General features: G+C 42.2%; 1 protein-coding gene across 1 annotated transcript in view; it reads right to left on the bottom strand.

Moving 5' to 3' along the window:
- LOC121180655 (teneurin-3-like) overlaps positions 1–18099 on the bottom strand; it is a 212901-nt gene that overhangs the window by 73556 nt on the left and 121246 nt on the right. Inside the window, exons 13-17 of the mRNA XM_041036246.1 lie at positions 17521–17622; positions 15183–15377; positions 12469–12669; positions 7564–7749; positions 139–285 (exon numbers count right to left, since the gene is read on the bottom strand). Coding sequence (XP_040892180.1) covers positions 139–285; positions 7564–7749; positions 12469–12669; positions 15183–15377; positions 17521–17622 — 831 coding nt within the window. The remainder of the gene's footprint in view (positions 1–138; positions 286–7563; positions 7750–12468; positions 12670–15182; positions 15378–17520; positions 17623–18099) is intronic.

Here is an 18099-nt window from a genome sequence, read left to right as displayed (position 1 = left end):
CCATCTAAGCTCCTGATTGGACATTTGGTTAATCTGCACCCTGCACCCTGTGGCCGCCATCCATCCAACAAATATACCTGTTAAACTACTTCACCATCTGTCTGCACAGTCTCACAGTGTATGCACACAAATATATACCTCCTTCATTGTCCTTGCCATCGGTGCAGAGCGTTTCCATGGCTACGTGACACCCGGCCCCCCGCCATCCTGATTGGCAGATGCAGTGCCAGCCACTGGCCTCCAGAGTGCATCGTCCGTTGTTGTTGCAGAGTCCTGGACAACCTTCTGGGCACAGGGAACAAACACACAAGTTAGAAAAGTTGGAACCATGTGGGTGAGTGGGTTACAGCCACAGCCGGCCAACAGGGCATGAAATAGGTTTCAACCAATTTACATTTTTGAAGGCAGGTGATGTACTGAAGCTCTGAACAATGAGATTTTATATATATATATATACACACACATATATATATATATAAATTCCAGATCATTTTCATGCCAAAAATGCAACATATTCAGTGTTTCCCTCTGAGCTCTTGGAAAAACCCCTGAAACAGCACTGAGACCATCATGGGACAATAAATCTCCACTCCTGAGTGAAATCCTTCTACACCACACTGAAGTTGACAGTTTCTCTGTCAAAATAAAAAAACAAATACACACGGAGCAGAAATAATCTACACTCATCAGATCAAGGGCAGACTGTGACAGACTTCGACTGTGGAGTAGATGAAACAAGGTAATTAGGACAGGTGTCTGAGTAATTACATTTCCCAAAGAGGTCAACTTACTTTAAGTCAGTTTAATTTGTTATGAGTTCTGGTTGAAATAAATGATGGTCTACAGTGGCTGTGTGAAAGCAGCATGTGTGTTGCACAGCGCCTGCACAGTACTGCTGTGCACTAGAAGCATTTCAATAGTACTGACAGCCCGATACACAATCGTAGTTACACATTTAGGTTGGAGAAAAATAAACTTGAGTTGCAAAAATAGGGGTGGGCGATATGGCAAAAATATCACATCACGATTTTTTAATGGTAAAATCACGATCACGATTTTATCACAGTTGATTTTTACAGTGAAATTAATTTAGAACCAAACTATTTTCTTTGTAAAAACTTAGTTATAAAGGCAAAAAAAGTTACCTCTTTCCACCGTTTGCTACTCCTCTCATATGGCGTGCTTTTATCAAAGGCTTGTGTTATAGTTGGTTGTTTCTGTGTAATGTCTTTAGCCGTTACCACTGGCTGATGTGTGGTTGGCCTCGCTGCTTGGCTCTCAGCTAATTGTTTCGGATGCTGCCTCTTCAGGTGGTTAAAGAGGTTCGTTGTGTTTGCGCTTTGTCGTTTGGAGAAAACCCAAACCAGTTCCATACGCAGTGTTGGGGAGTAACGGAATACATGTAACGGCGTTACGTATTCAGAGTACAAATTATGAGTAACTGTATTCCATTACAGTTACAGTTTAAATAGATAGTATTCAGAATACAGTTACAGTGTTGAAATCAATGGATTACGTGACGATACTTCTCTGTTTCACGAGTTTATATTTATTCTCTAAAAGAACGAAGGCAACCCGACGCGTTTCCCAGAAGCCCCAGCTCCACGAAAACAAACGGAAATAAACGAGCTATTCGCCCGATCAGTCGGTCAGAATGGAGTCGGACGAGGAGCAGCAGGAGCGAGAGCTTGAGCCGCAGCCGGCAAAACAGAGCCGGGACAGGAATGCGCTGGCCAAGACAGAAACGGCGTTACATATTCTGAGTACGTAACGCCGTTACATGAACTCCGTTACTCCCCAACACTGTCCATACGACTGAAGTGGAGTTCTTTTTGGGGACCAATTCCAAGCTTTCACTTTCGTAGTCGGCCATGGCTACCCGCTACACCTTGACTAAAACAGCGAGGCTAGTAAAAAAAAAAAAAAACCAGCACTGCTCATACTTCGCCATGATTGGTTGGTCATGTTCACGTGAAGCGGGCTGTTAGTAGCCCAAGGAAAAAAAAACTTCTCGTGCTTCTGTGCGCAAGCATAGAGCTGCAATTAATAGTGTGCCCTATAGACGATAATACGATCTCTCTCCTCTGGCAGATCGACAACATCAAGATCGTCTTCACGATCTAATATCGTCATATCGCACACCCCTATGCAAAAATTAATTAAACTGAAGTGTATCTGATCCATCAGACCCAGAAACAAATCTATTGCTGTACTGTATTGAAGTAAATGGAATTACGCTATTACACAATTCACACAAGTCAAAATGTTTCCACAGGGAAACAGTGGAGGGAAATAACAGAAAGGATGAAAGTTCTGAGTTCAGTCACTAGAACAACTTTGGGATAATGCGTCAGTATACATTATTATAAACATCCTGAGCTTTACTGGAGTTTCATTATCCCGACAAGGTCTAAATGCTGCTTCACCTCATGAGGCATCTCACTTCTCAAGGAAATACTCAATACTTGTTTTTGGCTAGAGTTTTTTAAACCAGTTGCTTAACAACAGCTGTCAGCAGCTTCGGCCCAAAAATACCAGACTTCAAAAACCCATATTCGTGAAATCCTGTGATGTGTATAAAGGCCCTGTGTGATGGACCTTTCTCCAACAAACGGACTGACAGACCGGAAGACAGATTGGTAGACAAATAAGACAGATCAATACATTAACCCACATGTAAAGGACACAGACTAACAGACAAGACAGCCTTCGGTGAAATGCACTGGTGTTGTAGTTTCACATGAACCACTAAGATTGCCTAGAGCCAAAATGGCCACTGTATGTGTGCTGCATTCAATTAGAAATTAAAATCCAAGCTACTATATTTTTTGCATCTGCAAACAGAGAAAGAGGATGTTACTGCTTCCTTATCTGATGCTGAGGGCAGAGGAACAAACCAAAAAAAATTCTCAAACTTGGAAAAGCAAAAAGTGAGCGTGGATTCCTTTTGGGTCTTGTTCTTCTAGTCAATGACAATAAAAAAAAGAGAATAAATAAATAAAAATCGCAGGTTAAAATCCATGTGAAAACACAACAGGTAAGACAGATACACAGCGCACAAAGTATAAAGAGGACAAGGTGGTTTGGACTGCATGCCTCCGAAGGCTATACTTTATGCCTCTGTTTGTTTGACATTCCTCGCTCACAGCACAGACAGTGAGGCTGGCAATCAGATAGACTAATTCATAAACAGTGAACATCAGAACCAAGCACAGCCTAGCTGGAGAGACACAACGAGGGGAGGGGGGGCGGGTGGGTAAAGATGGAGGGACAGACGGTGAGGAGGGGAAAGGGAAAGAAAAATCAAGAGAGAGATGGGAAAGTCAAGATAGATCAGCTGGCCCAAATAAACACATATATATATATAAATACATATATAACAGGCTCGTGGATGCAAGACAAAACAGGAGTCACACACCTTGGGTATGTGTCTGTTAGTGTGTGTGCGTGAGTGTGTGTGCTTGCGTGCATCTTCATCTGTGTAGTTTGTGTTTCATGTGTGTGAATCAGAGACTGGTAATAGCGATGGAACCAGAAAAACAAAGACATAAAAAACTGAGACCGCAGAAATAAGAAAAGAAGTGTAAAACAGAAAGACAATACAAAAACAAACAAGCAACAAAACAGATGCACTGAGAGTTGTTCATAACTGGAAGACAAAAAAACTGAGAGAAAAAAGGAAAAAGACAGAAATTAATAAGATGACTCGATCTAAATCAGAATCAATGGAAAATAAAAGTTAACCAAGCAGAGTGTGAAGTGGCTGTACTTTGGGACAGTGAGGCCTTGATTAAGTCTTTGGCATGAATTACCTTTATATCCTGAGAATGGGAGAGGGCACGAGGGAGAGAGGGAGGAAAATTAGGGAAAAAACGTAAATCGAAAAACAAAAGCAGCACTGCCAAATATACTCTCTGTGATGGACAGATGGAAATGGCAGCCAAAGGAAGAGGAGGACAGGAAGGAAGAGCTGGGATCACAGGAGAGCAACAACGCAGAGAGAGACACAGCAGTAGAACCTGTCCTATGTCTTCATTCACATTGAAATCACAAGAGGGACAAAAAGGCAGCTGATACAGAAAAAAAAAGTCTCACAAATTAGATTTTTAAAAATCAGCCAGAGACAAATTCTTAACTCTGATCAAAGTTTGTGATCTTGCACCTTTTCAGTATATATATTTAAAAAAATATATATTTGTGTGTTAAAACATTTTTAATTGTAAAAATAATACAGTCAGAAGAAGTGCAGCACAAATGAGCATTTTGAGGAAGTGGTTAATAGAGGAAAGCAGCAACCACCGCAGCTGATGTTTCTCCGACGGCCACTAGATACTGACTCCAAGAAAAATGTATAATATGGGGAGGTGAGTGGAGTTTTAAGGACACAAGCATTAACTAGTAAAGAGCAAAAGCCACTTTTGAGTTGCATTATGGGAAGTGTAAGATACAGCATTTTTTGGAGCTTGAACCAAACTGTGTATATTCTGACTTAATATGCTTGAATGTGATTATTTTAGGCCATTACAAGTACAAAATCTGTTCATTCCTGACAGTGTGGCGAAAACTTTAACTTTAGTGCTGGGAAATAAAATTTAAAAGAGCCACGACCTCAGTATTTCAAAGATTCTGTCCACAGACCTGGTCCGTGTAAACCCACTCCCTGAATCATTCCATTCATTTTTAGTCTGTTTCCCCCAACCTTATGTTGCGGCGATACTATATCACTGGAGTACTCCTTTTTTAATGCCTGAGGTAGAGTATGTGTGGGGACATTAGTCAGAGTGATACGTTCCTCACTTTATCACACTCTGCCGTGGTGGTTGCTGCATGGTTGTTTAACATTTACTTCAGGCTTCACCCTCTATCCACAAATTGTGTTTCTTTCCTCACAAAGATGAAAAAGAAAAGTCCATCAGAAACCTATGCCGTACGTCTCAGACAGTATGTCCACATTTGTCCTGTTTATGAGCAGGATGCAATAAGACAATAAGAAAACATTTTTAGAATAAGTAAAGCCTGACTGACACTTTTAGTGCAGGAGCTGATTGTTTGAGTAATATCACAGAGACTTAAGCCACATTCACAAATAATACATGACTAAAACTGTGCATAAAGACAAAGGGGACAGCAGAGGAAAGAGCTAACTGCCCAAAATCACTGAGAGTGTTAAATATTACACTGTCAGATAAGATTTTTTCTTTTCAAAGAACATTTGTACCAGTTGTTTTATGCTTAACTTCCCTTTCTTTTTTTAAAATCCAGTTTCAGAGTACTATATAGCATGACAATGGAGATTCAAAAACTAAAAAAAAAGTAGAGCTACTTGGACAAAATATAGAAAGAAATACAAGTAAACTCATTTAAAGACAGCTATAAAGTTTCACAAAAATATATGTTCTCCAGGTTTTAATTCTATGTCATTTGAAAAAAATCCAAGTGTGCTGCTAGAAAGGCAATGTAAAATAAAAATATTTTAATAAGGTCAATAGTAAAATCTTGAATCACAGCAGCAGTAAAAGTACACACACATAATCAGAACTGGCAAATGACAGAGGGGATGACAGGAAAAAAAATGGTACACTCCAGATATCCAGTCTGAATAAACAAATAATTAAAAATAACCTATTGCTTTTGCAGCTGCAGCTCCACAGAACATGAAGAGAGAAAAGCAAAGGATGAAGGGGGGAAGAGAAAAAAAAGCAAGTGATGAGGAGAAGAAGAGAAAAGACTACAGTACCTTTTACTCTAATGTCCGGATTGTGAGCTTTAAGAAAGAAGGAAAAGAGGAAAGAAAAAGATAGAAAGAGAGAGTTTAGTCCAGGAAAACAGGCAAAAAAAAAAAAAGAACTGTATCCAGTATCACCATCAATGAGGGCAGCAGGTGATTCACCAAGCAGGTGAATGAAGAAAGCAGAGAGAAAGAGAAAGAAAGACGAGAAGATCTGTACTATTCATCTCTCTAAATTCGTCCGAGACACCTCAAACACTTTTACCCTGGCCAGTGCATTTTCAGGCTCTGAGATCAGGCTGACTGCAGTTCAATATTAGTTTGTTTTCTTGTTAAAAACTGAACTGCTCTGGCTCTTCTTAGGAAAAAAAAAATACCCTGGGACGTTAAGTGAGCTGGGCTATTTCCAGTTAATGAATGTGGAAACAACTACAGGGTGAGGCCATGGTTTCCAGGGGAGACTGGAACACGAGATGCAAATGTGACGGTTAAGAGACTGGGGAGGGAAGAAGAAGAGGAGCCTGTAAGAACCCCCCCCAGCCAAACAACCCATCTAAACAAACAAGCTGTTGGCTAAGCACTTTTAATGGGTTGCATCCTCATCTTGGTGTTGTTGTGTCCTCTCTCTGCGTCCCTCCTCCATGTGTCAGCGTCTAAGTGACAACAACCGAAGCCAATTTGCAGCTCTCTCGCAGTGATACTGTAACTGTCCGTCTGTTGGACAGTAAATAGCTTTTTAAGTGAAGGGTTTGGTGGCGGCCTCATCTGTTTCACCCGGTTAACGATCACAACGCAACAGGACGGTGGACGCTCGCTTAAAAAACACAACCCGATCATCAGCACTGTAGATGCCGAGCAAAATAACAAAGGACAGAGTTTCATCCATCAACACCAAGCAAGAGCTGCTCATTAGTGGTTTGGGCTCAGCTCAACATTCACATGTTGTATATATGCACTTTGTGTATGTGTATGTGTGTGTGTGTTTATGTGCATTATATATTGTATCCAGAGTCCTTGAGTCTTTATAAAAAGTTGATAAAAGTTCTTCTCAATCTCTTCCTAGCATTTTAGCCTCCTTCAGCTCTTTGCGTCTGTTTCAACAGCCACAAGCATCATCATCACTTTCAGAAAGGCTCTGACTGAAGAAGCCACTGTGCAAAGATAGCAGCCAGCCGACTGGTCGCTGCATTTAGCAGCTAAAGAGCCCTCAGCTGTAGGTGAAGACCAAAACAACCTTGACTGATTCCAAAGGGCAGTTCTGCTTGTTTACAACCCGTGTATTTCCAGTTTAATGGGGCGACAACAATAACCAACACAAACACGGACATCCATGAATTTAAATAGCACCGACAATTTCCTCTAATCATGCCCTGGCAGCAGCCATGAAGAAAAGCATTGGCTTACCACCAACTCATATTTTTCTGCAGGTTTCTTGGAGGCTGTGTTTGTGGCGTGCTACAGTTTTATTGTGACCTACTGGAACTATCCAAACCCTAAGTGATACCAGATCAGGGTCTAATGTTATCATCTTTTCAGTGCTACCTGGCTGCCCAAAGGTAAAAATGACTGCAAACTGCTTTCCTCTCAGTGTTTCTGCACAGAGCACAAACTGTACATGACTTTCCAGACATCATGCTCATTTCACAAAGATCTGAGAAACCACTTACAAGGTGTAGTCAAATATTTCCACCTGGAAGAATAATATTCCACCTACATGTTTATGCATACTGAGCGACACCTTAGTCACAATGTCACCTTTCCCTTCCTACACTTTTTCCTGTAGTGTGTGTGTGTTTGAGTATGTGTGTGTGTGTGTGTGTGTATAATCAACTCACCGATATTGCAGTGCTCCCCCGTCCATCCCTGGTCACACTCACACTTCCCCTCTTTACACACTCCGTTCTTGCTGCACAGCGGATGACAGGCCTTCTGGTCACACAGGGTCCCCGTCCAACCTTCCTCGCACCGACACACACCACCAAAGCAGACTCCGTGGCTGCCACAGTCCACTTCACACACCTCTGTTGGGGAAAGAGAGAAAATCATTTACTTGGTAGGTGGGCGATCAATAATGAAGAGAGCTTCATCCACAGTTTGGACATGCTTTAAAATGTATAAATAAATAAACAAATGGACGAACGAAGGAATGAATGAATGAATGAATGAATAAATAAATAAATAAAAAGCAGCTGAGCACAATATAAATATCTCCACCTCCAACACGGTCACGGTCGCGGTGGTAACAGAGAAGAAAACCATTATGCATTGGGACATTATTGTCTGGGTTACTGACTGGTCACTGAAAGGGTCTCACACACCATAATCATAACTGTGCTTCTGTTTGTACATTTGTACTTGCTAGAAATGAGCAATATGAGACATACAGTTGGTCCACTGCTGAAGAAGAGGTGTATAATTCAGTGGGGTCAAATTATTACTTATTATTTATTTTTGTGTATTTTCCTGGTGTGGTTGCCAAGGTCACACAAGTGAAGCCGAGGTGACAAGCTGAAAAAAAAAAAGATCCCTTCCAGTTGTGTTTGAACCGGAAACATTGGAGGTGGCAGCAGTGACCGCTCACTGTATGAAAGCACCTTTACTGTGATTCTGTCAGTCCAATCTCTGACAGCACTGATTCACCTCTAATCAATAATGACCTGTCCATACAACTCGATGAAGAACAAATGAAAAAAAAAAAAAAAAGAATGAAGAGCCAAAGCTTTTTTTCCCACAGGTCTGTCCCTGATTCACCTGTGTCTCTGCAGGTGTCCCAGAATTAACTCTGCCATCTTGCACAGCTGTCTCTACGCCTCACTGTGTCTGTACTACAAGCAAAATCAAGAGTGGTGGAGACATCTCGATATATAAGACTTAGAGTGTTTATTTAAGTCTGTGTGTGTGTGTGTTCGTGTGTGAGAAAGATAAGACGTAGAGAGATTAGATGCCACACTCGCTAAACTGTGTATACAAGGGGCTGAAATGGTACCCTCAGGGTGCATGTCTGTGTGTCCATGCTTGTGAGTGTTGTTGTGTGTGTGTCTGTGTCTTTGGCTGTTTTGACAGATCCTAAGAAAAGGTCAAGAAGAAGCCAGAAAAAAAGAGGTGTGTATGTGTCTGTGCGTGTGTGTGTTTTCATAAAGAGACAGTGCTTAACTAGATGCGTGTTTGATGGTTTTGACAGGACAATACTCAGTGTAGCAAGCCAGAGCAACACAAACACAAGTAAGAACACACACACACACACACGAGCCACATCCGTTCCTCTTGTCTTTGCTTTTGATGTCAAGCCATCTGTTACTGATCTGCATTCCTCCTCCAGTGTTTTTTCTCTCTCGCCTCTTTTTCTGCATCAGTGCTGTCACTTCAGCTCTGTCTCTCTTTCCCTTTATCGCCATCCCTCTCTCCAGCACCAGAAAATAAAGAAATAAGAGCCCGTGTCCTCGCCAGAAAAAAAAAAGACAACACTTGTCATTTGCTCTAATGTCAAAAACAACTTTAAGTGTCGGTTTTGCTGACAAGCGACCTCTTGTGGCTGTGTAAATTATGACTCATGTCTGAGATGGAAATGACGTGACATTGTTATAGCACCGCAAAAGCCTCCGGAGGGGACAGGAGGTCGGAGTGGAGCCAAGGGTCAACAGAGCACGTGAGTGTAACAACGGAGGCCACTGTTTGTTTCCCATGTCCTGCTGACACTCAATTTTGGTTTCCTTCAACCACGACCACAATCATTCCCTGACCTTAAATAAGTAGTTTTTTTGGGTCTAAACCTAACTGGACTTAGCACCGGAAAATCAGAAAGCAACCACGTGAATTTTAGCAGACGACGTACATTTTGGAAAAGACACAGGTCATTTGGGGAGGCAGTGACAGAATTAAGACAGGGGTTTTGCACTCAAGTTGTTAAACGTAGGTATATAAAACAGCTTGGTAAAGGTTAGAGAAGGAAGGCGGTTTTGGTTAAATACTAAAAAAGTAAATCCATTCTGTCTTCTGCGTCAAGCCAGTGCGCGACTACACTCTCTCAAATAATTAACCAATTTCTGAGTGTTACATGTAGGAGACAGGTTTCTGATATACCAAAGGGTACCATGACAGAACACAGAGGTTGAGTCAGAGATGGCCGTTCTGTCTACAGCCGCTAGAAAACCACAGCTGCAGGGCGTCTAACGCCCAGGACACACTGCCTGCGCTATGTGTGTGCGTGGCGGCTGCGGCTTGCACGAGTGTGTGTCTACACCCCAGGCGTGTCTGCTGCCAGCACTATCTTTCCACACTGAGTTTGCCTTTAAATTATTGACGTAATATAATTATAGCCTTCGCTGACTTTCTGCTGTGACAACACAGTTCACATGTGGCCTCCACTGTCTCCACATGCAACTGCTAGAACAGTAGGTATGGTCATGTCTGTATCATATTTAGATAAGGCCTAGACATTGAAGCTATAGTGAAAGGTGCCAGTTTTATGTGATGTTGCTGGTATGATGTCAATATGATCATCAACAGATCTTTTCCCTGTCACAGGTGAAAAACAGACAAGATGGCAAAACAGCAAAGCGTGAGCGGTGGGTGAGTCTCACACAGGCTGTGTGGCTGCTCCAACCAGTGTGGCGCCCAAGAAAATACCATAGACTGTATTGGCATTTGAGCTGCGCCATCTTGAATTTTAGTGGGAGTGTACTTTCCATATTTGGCGAAGAGGCGGTTACTCTACGGGTCAACCGGGGTCAGCCGGCCGAGAACACGGCCACTTAGCTCGGAGCAACCAAGCTAGCCTAAGGCTAATCAGCTAATCAGCTAGGCTAACAAGCTAAGCGGCAGCTACACGCAGCTACATCCATCACACGACAGTCCCCGAGTCCGACCCGACTAGCTCGACCCTGTGTAACCGCGACACACAGCATACAACAGAGATCATAATGTTGCTGCTGTGTTTTAAACATGACTGTTTCAGATAGAGAGGTTTTAGATGGAGCTGCAGGGTTTGGTGGAGTTGTGGGGGAAATTTATTTCTAGCCTGTTATTTAACTGTGAAACAATCATTATTTCATATTAATAAAATATATTAAAAAGTTAAAACATTATTATTATTAATGATATTTAATGAGTGAACGATAAAAAATAATGATGATAATAATATATTAAAATGTTTAATATTTACTATTTACCGGCTTTCGCCGCTGCCTCCACCCACTATCCACTTACAGTTACAGCAGCACACAAACAACGGCAGCCGCTTACTGACGGAGCTGCTCTGTCCATGCAATGTCGGACTTTTTAAACAGAAAAATGAGACGAAATAAAGTTGTAGCCTCGTATTGCCGCAATAAACGGACTCTGAGAGCACGGAACACACCGCAGCAGCGTTCCTAACATTATCCGCTCTGGTCCTCTATCTGTATCAGCAGCGACCAGAAATCGGCAATTAAGTCATAAGCCAGCGGCAAAATATGCCGGTACTAATTAGTGCAAACATCCAGGTAAAACAGTGAGAAATTTACTTACCAAAAAAACTGCAACACAGACTCTTTCGACGGTCGGTTAGTACAGTCTACGCTACAACAAGCCATACTGTCACAAAAACCTATCCGAACATTGGCAAACAAACACGGACACTGCAGCCCCTGTCAGCCGCGGGAGGTAGCCGGAGGCCTCTGGATGTAGCCGCCTAGCCCAGTCGATGCTTTAGCAAAGAGCTAACTGCCAGTGCCTGTCTATGGGACAGTCACTCAACGTAACCATGCCCCAATTTATTAAGCCTAAATAACACTTAAACGGTTGTGGTACAAAAAAATTCACCCCCCTCACAGTGTTCACGGAGGTGGAAACTATCAATAGAGACCAAAAACAAAAAATGTACCAGGCTGTAAATATGTTTTTTAAGGCTGTAAAGTTGGCTATTTTAACATGGGGGTCAATGGAGAATTGCTCACTTCTGGAGCCAGCCCCCAGCGGCAGCCGAAGAACTGCAGCTTTTTGAACGCGGAAGTGATCCTCACTGCTGAAACCTATAACTCCCCCCTTGGAAAATACCCAGACGTTCTGCAACTGCCAGGCACATATCACGTGAACAGTGTGTCCTGAGCGTCATTATACTTATGACCATGATACTTCTGCTTTAGCTGAAGAACTGATTTGGACACGTTACTGATTTTGCTGAAATCTCAGTGTGGTTTAGCCCCCGGTTGTGTCACCGACCTCGTACCTCCTTACAAGCTGAAGTTTGAGATCCTCAGGCAAGGTTCTCCTGGCTCTTTCAAACTTGTGACTAACTTTTTAAGGTGACCACGTTTTTGTCACCATGGTAGCCAGGCTGTGGAAGTGTACACCACCTGTGTACACCATCATTTTTTAGAAATCACTCCTCAGAATCATGTTTACAGGTACAGGTTTTGCACAATTGATTGTCTTCACTTCATGTGTTATTAGTTGTTTTACAAGCTGTGCATCCCATCATTTATGCCTGTTGCTACAGGCTTGCAACCCTAGCACTGCCATTTTAATCACGGTCTGCTCTGTAATTGCTTTTTTGTTTTCCTTTTCTGCTGATCCTTCTCTGCTTTATCCTTCCGTAGCGATTCTGTAAAGCACTTTATTACCTCTGCTCAGCGTGGTGTGATGTTGCCTCTACACCTGACATAAAAATAAGGTTTATTCGAAACGTGAAAAAGAATCAATGTAAAGAAAATCTGCACAGTGACAGATCACCACACCACATAATGTTTAGCACGATAACGCACCTAAAGAGCAGTCGGGTCCAGTCCAGTTCTGGTCGCAGGTGCAAGTGCTGGTCTCTGCCACGTAGGTTCCGTGACCTGAACACTGGTCTGGACACATGGCCTTGGCAATCTCACAGCTGGCTCCGCCCCAACCTGGCTGGCAGTGACACTCCCCATGAATACACACCCCATGGGCTGAACAACTGGGGTCTATGCAGTCCACTGGAGGCAGAGAGATGAAGAAGAGGAGTTAACAATACACCAAATACAACATATAATACACATGCACATAATATATATTGTGTAGCTCGAACGACAAAGTCTACATGGGAGGAAGTCAGAGTCAAAAACAAAAAACAAAACAAAATCTTAAAAGCCAACTATGAAAGGCTGAGCTCTTTCCAGGCCTGTGTTCAGGGCATTTGTGAGGGGGGGCATTTCTGACTGCACTTCAGAGCTGATAAGATTTGATTCAGCATTTGATATTTATTCAGTTATGTTTTTTCTCATTAATGAACCAGAGTGAGCACGGTTAGAATAAAAAAAAGAAACATGAGAATTCACTTCATCAATTTATTTGAATTTCAAAGTACTAAAGCAAGAATAGCTATAAAATTTTGTCTCCTGTTATATTAATAACAGTAAACATGGCAGTGATACACACTGTTAGCTAATGTTCCCACAGGGGAACTTCTCCCAAGTCAAACATGCACAGTTTTAAATTTTTTAATTAGAAATATGCAGATATTGTTGAACGTTTCACTCCTACATACAAAATGTCTCCTGTTTCACTTAAAAGTCCGGAATATATGAAAAGGAGGTTTAACGTGTCCATGTCACACATATGTAAGTTGCTTATTTGACCACAATCAGCTTCCAGACTAGTTGTAATGCTACAAAATCATGCGTTAGAACGGGGATTTAATGTGAGAAGTGCTGACTCTGAACCAACTCTGAAAATCCTGACTCAGGGACAGGTCAGGTCCTGGTGCAAATAATGAAAAAAAAAGAAAAAGCCAACAATTTGATAAACTAGAAGAAAAAGAACATTCAGAAATGTTTGTTTCTGGAGATTTGTACCGTTCCCATTTCATCCAATTTGTTTTACTCTTGTCTTTCCCCAGTTAAGTCTCCCACAGTCTTTGAAAATTAACATAGTATGAAAGTGTTCTCTGCAGCCAGCAGTTACAAGTTCTTTTCTTTTTTTCAAACCAGGGGCTATTAAGGTGAATAGCACTTTTACAGAAACTTTTAGGCTCATCTCCAAGTTGCAGAGAGATGAAAATGAAAACACTGCAGTACTTTTGATGTTATCCTCGCATCAAATGGGCTGCTTGTAGCAGCACTGACAATCTCTGCATGGAAAATTTAGAGTCGCCAATTAACCTAATCTGCATGTCTTTGGACTGTGGGAGGAAGCTGGAAAACCCAGAGGGAACCCACCCTGGCACAAGGAGAACCTTCTTGCTGTGAGGAGACAACTGCACCACCAATGATTCAGTTTAAGTAATAAATTCATGTTTATCACTATGGCTGGTGAACACAGTCAAACGCATAGAAACTCAAATGGTCGACCACCAAACCAGAGCTAAAACAACAGTTTACATTAGACAAACAAAAGTGTTGTTTATTTTTTGCATGGCTTCCACCCTTTGTTCTTTATTGATTTCCTGCACAGACAAATGAAGAAAGTATTTCATTTGTCTGGGACTGGGATATTTGCAGCGGAAATTTTACATGGCATCTTTGACATTATTTGCAGATTCAGCAACCATAAATGGGATTAACACACACACACACACAGACACACACATAGACATACAGGCTCTGTTGCTCAGGGCATACTCTCTCCTTCTGTCTCCCCCATATCCTCACTCAGAAAGGATTAGTGTGACCGAGGACTGAACTAATCTGAAACTAATCTGGTTACTGTCCTCTGTTACATGTATTTGCATTTCTGAAAGAGTGTGTACATACCGCCTTTGTGTCTACATTTGCACACGCTTTCATGACATGAGTGTGTTCATCCCAACAGAGATTAAGTGTCAACCTCTCTATGTTGTAGTACATCAGTGTAAGTATGTGTATATGTGTGTCCAACCTGCAAAAAGTAGATTAGTATTGATCACATCAGATTACGTTAGTGTAGTGCATAGCTTGTAGGCCAACTATCTGTCAGCAGTTGGACAGTAAGCGTGTTACGTGCTGTATGTACAGTGTGTGAGCAGTGATGATGCTACCTTAATGAACTACCTGTCAGCAGCCTCACCTTAGGGGAGATTCAATCCACCACAAAAGCTGTAACAAAGATTTGCCAGAGTAATGTGCACCTAAGCTAACCATGAAACAACCAAGCTCATCGTCCTCTTCGCAGTAAATACATTTACTCCATTTACAGAATTAAAAGAGTTACTTTAATTATACAAACCAACACCGTTTGACATTTACAAAGTGCTCTGTCAGGTCCAAAAATGTGCCTTAAAAAGATATAAATTTGTGAAAGTGATTATGAATTATTATCCAATTACAACAAATTACATGGATGTTTCTGTTTCAAAGCAAATGTCAAGGGTAAATCAATTTTTTTATGTTGACATTTAATTATATGCTGATGTCTCCATCAAATTACAGCATCTCAAGGATGGAAAATGATGCGAAACAGTGTCAAAATGGTCACGTAACATGTAACAAAGCGTACCTTTCTGTGTCTTTTCCACAGCAGAAATTATTCTTACCTTCCTCACAATTGTCGCCTTTATAACCAGTATTGCAGATGCAGGCGCCAATGATGCAGATGCCGTGCCCTCCACAGTGGATGTCGATGCACTGGTTGGTGGGAACGTCGCACTCAGTGCCTTTCCACCCGCTGTAGCACTGGCAGCGTCCACGGGAGTACTGGCCATTACCGCTGCACAGCACTGGACAGGCAGCTGGACCAGACACATGGAGGAAGATGGACATAGTTAGACATCCTGGCTTTATGGACCAACAATCAGACACATGGACCTCAAACTCCCCCTTAAGCTCTGTTTGTCAAAATCTACCGTTTCTGCACCATGCAAACAACAGAGTAGTCCGTCCATCTATTTTCTATACCGCTTGATCCATCAGGGTTGCAGAGGGGCTGGAGCCTATCACAGCTGACTACGGGTAAGAGGTGGGGTACACCCTGAACTGGTCGCCAGTCAATCACGGGGCACATACTCACACCAAGGGGCAATTTAGAGTAGCCAATTAACCTAATGTGCATGTTTTTGGGATTGTGGGAGGAAGCTGGAGTTCCCGGAGAAAACCCACGCAGGCACAGGGAGAACATGCAAACTCCACACGGAAAATGTGGTTTGAACCTGGAACCCTCTTGTTGTGAGATGACAGTGCTAACCACTGCACCACCGTGCTGCCCAACAGACTAGTCATAAAGTAGAATTACTGCCGCGTGGTGGTTTGCCTCTGCCAGTCAGTCTATTACAATTCCATTTTGTCATATTTAGCTTATGAATTCTTGAATTATGGCTGTTACAGTGTTTTGTGAGGTTCATCCTTGAGTCCAAGTGACCTTTTATGCCAAAATTTGAAGAAAATCCCTGAAGGCATTCCTGAGATATAGCGTTTACGAGAATGAAACAGAGGTATGTACGGACAGACTGACGTACATAGAGGTGAATAACCCGAAAACATAATGCCTCAAGCCACAGCTGTCGCCGACGTGGAGGCATAAAAAAAGCATAATTTTATCAAATTTGGGGCACATGATAAATTTAATAAATGACTCTCCATGTCTATGAATGACAAATGATTCTATTATGCCCTGGATGAAGTCATTTATCACCGTAACATAAAACTTTCAATTGTCCTGTGGCCGTTCCCAGAGTTATTACTTAGAAGTCCTTAGGGGCCCACAGGGCCGATTTATGGTCTCTCTCTGAACTAGTCCTTAAGACACCACATTTGACCACGTTGGAAATCAAATGTGTTTATAGTCGTTCTGAACTTCCATGCTGCAAGGAAGGATGTGTTCTCGTTAAAAAACAAAGATAAAGGTGCATATTTTCAGACAGAGGACATTCGCAGTGTTGCTCTCAGTCGTTCACACTTAAAGTGACACAGATCTTTGTGCAACCGATGAAAACTGGCACCTCTCTCATCTCTGCACAGCTGTTCAGGCGTGAATATACAGAAAAATGGTTGACACAGAAAGGTGTGGTGGGAGGGGTTTCCAGGATGCAAACCGTTGCATCCTGGAAACCCAGGATGCAACGTTCGACGTGCAGTTCGACGTGCAGTTCGGATACGGTCTGAATTCCACTCAGGTTGAGCAACTTCAAAAACCTGCCTGACAAGTGGAATAAGAAGAGGAGAGCAGGTCCCAGTGTGACTCATCCAAACAACCACAGGGTGTAGAAACAGTTTGCTCAGAGATGGAACTAATCTATTAAAAGTGACATCACTCATCACTGTCATGGTTTAATTAGGGTTCAGCTTCAACAAGGTGCTAATATTATCCTTTAATTACTCAGGTATTGTCCAGGGGTTGTGATGAGCCTTCACTGTGATGGATAAGGTGCAGTTTGATGGATTTCAGCTTGTCGGTACTGCAGTACTACAGGCTCGCCACAAGATGAACTGATTCAGATGAATCTACAATGAATATTGGTATGAAAAAACCCCCCACAAAAAACAACATGGTGATCAGATTAAGCCAAACCTAAACCTGCAGGGCTGAGTGAGAGATCATTACAGGAGAACTGCCATTTTGGCATGGACCTGCTTGATTCACCAAACGGATAACGAACCATGCCTCATTAACACAAAGCTGAACACACACAGGCAATCCCACAGTAAAAGGCTTTTTAAGGCGAAAGGTAAAAGAGGTGAAGAGAGAGAGAGAGAGAGAGAGAGAGAGAGAGAGAGAGAACAGAACAGGAGAGTAACACAGGACAGCCTTCAGAGTGTGCAGGTCACACTCACTGCTGGGATAACAATCTCCCAACAATTACTGCCTCTCAGTGGGCGGGAGTGAGTTTGTGCGTGTGTGTGTGTGTGTGTGTGTGTGCATTATGAGTGTGTTTTTACCTCTAGAGCAGTCTGGCCCCAGAAATCCTGGGAAACAGTGGCATATTCCTGAGAGACAATCTCCGTTTCCATGACAATTCTGAGGACACTCCATAATCGACTCTGATTGAGAGTGAATGAGGGAGAGAGAGCGAGAGAGAGAGCGAGAACGAGAGCGAGAGAGAGAGAGGTGGTTTAAGGGTGCGAGTTAATTGGGTGGGCTGGATATGCAAGTGTGTCTTCAGAAATAACACACACACACACACACACACACACATACAAACATACATACAACCCTGAGAGACCAGTCCTCTGTGGTTGCTGTAGTTACAGCCAGTGAGTCCAATCAACATTCTAACATCCAATTACCCCTCTGCCTTTCTTTCAGTTCAGTTCAGTTCAATTCAATTCAATTCAGTTCAGTATGTTTTACTGGCATGAATTCATTACAAACATTGATCAATTGTAATGTTCAAATTTCAATTCAATTCAGTAATGATTAAATACAGGAGAGGAGAAGCACAGAATACACAGGGACTAGGGAATACACTGGATATAATGAGCCGGCAGCAGCCTGTATTTTTTTCTTCTTCTCTTTAA

This window comes from Toxotes jaculatrix, chromosome 4, assembly GCF_017976425.1.
Source record: "Toxotes jaculatrix isolate fToxJac2 chromosome 4, fToxJac2.pri, whole genome shotgun sequence".
Classification (NCBI taxonomy): Eukaryota; Metazoa; Chordata; class Actinopteri; family Toxotidae; genus Toxotes; species Toxotes jaculatrix.
Note: the sequence above shows the minus strand (reverse complement) of the source record. Positions and strands in the feature narration are given on the sequence as shown.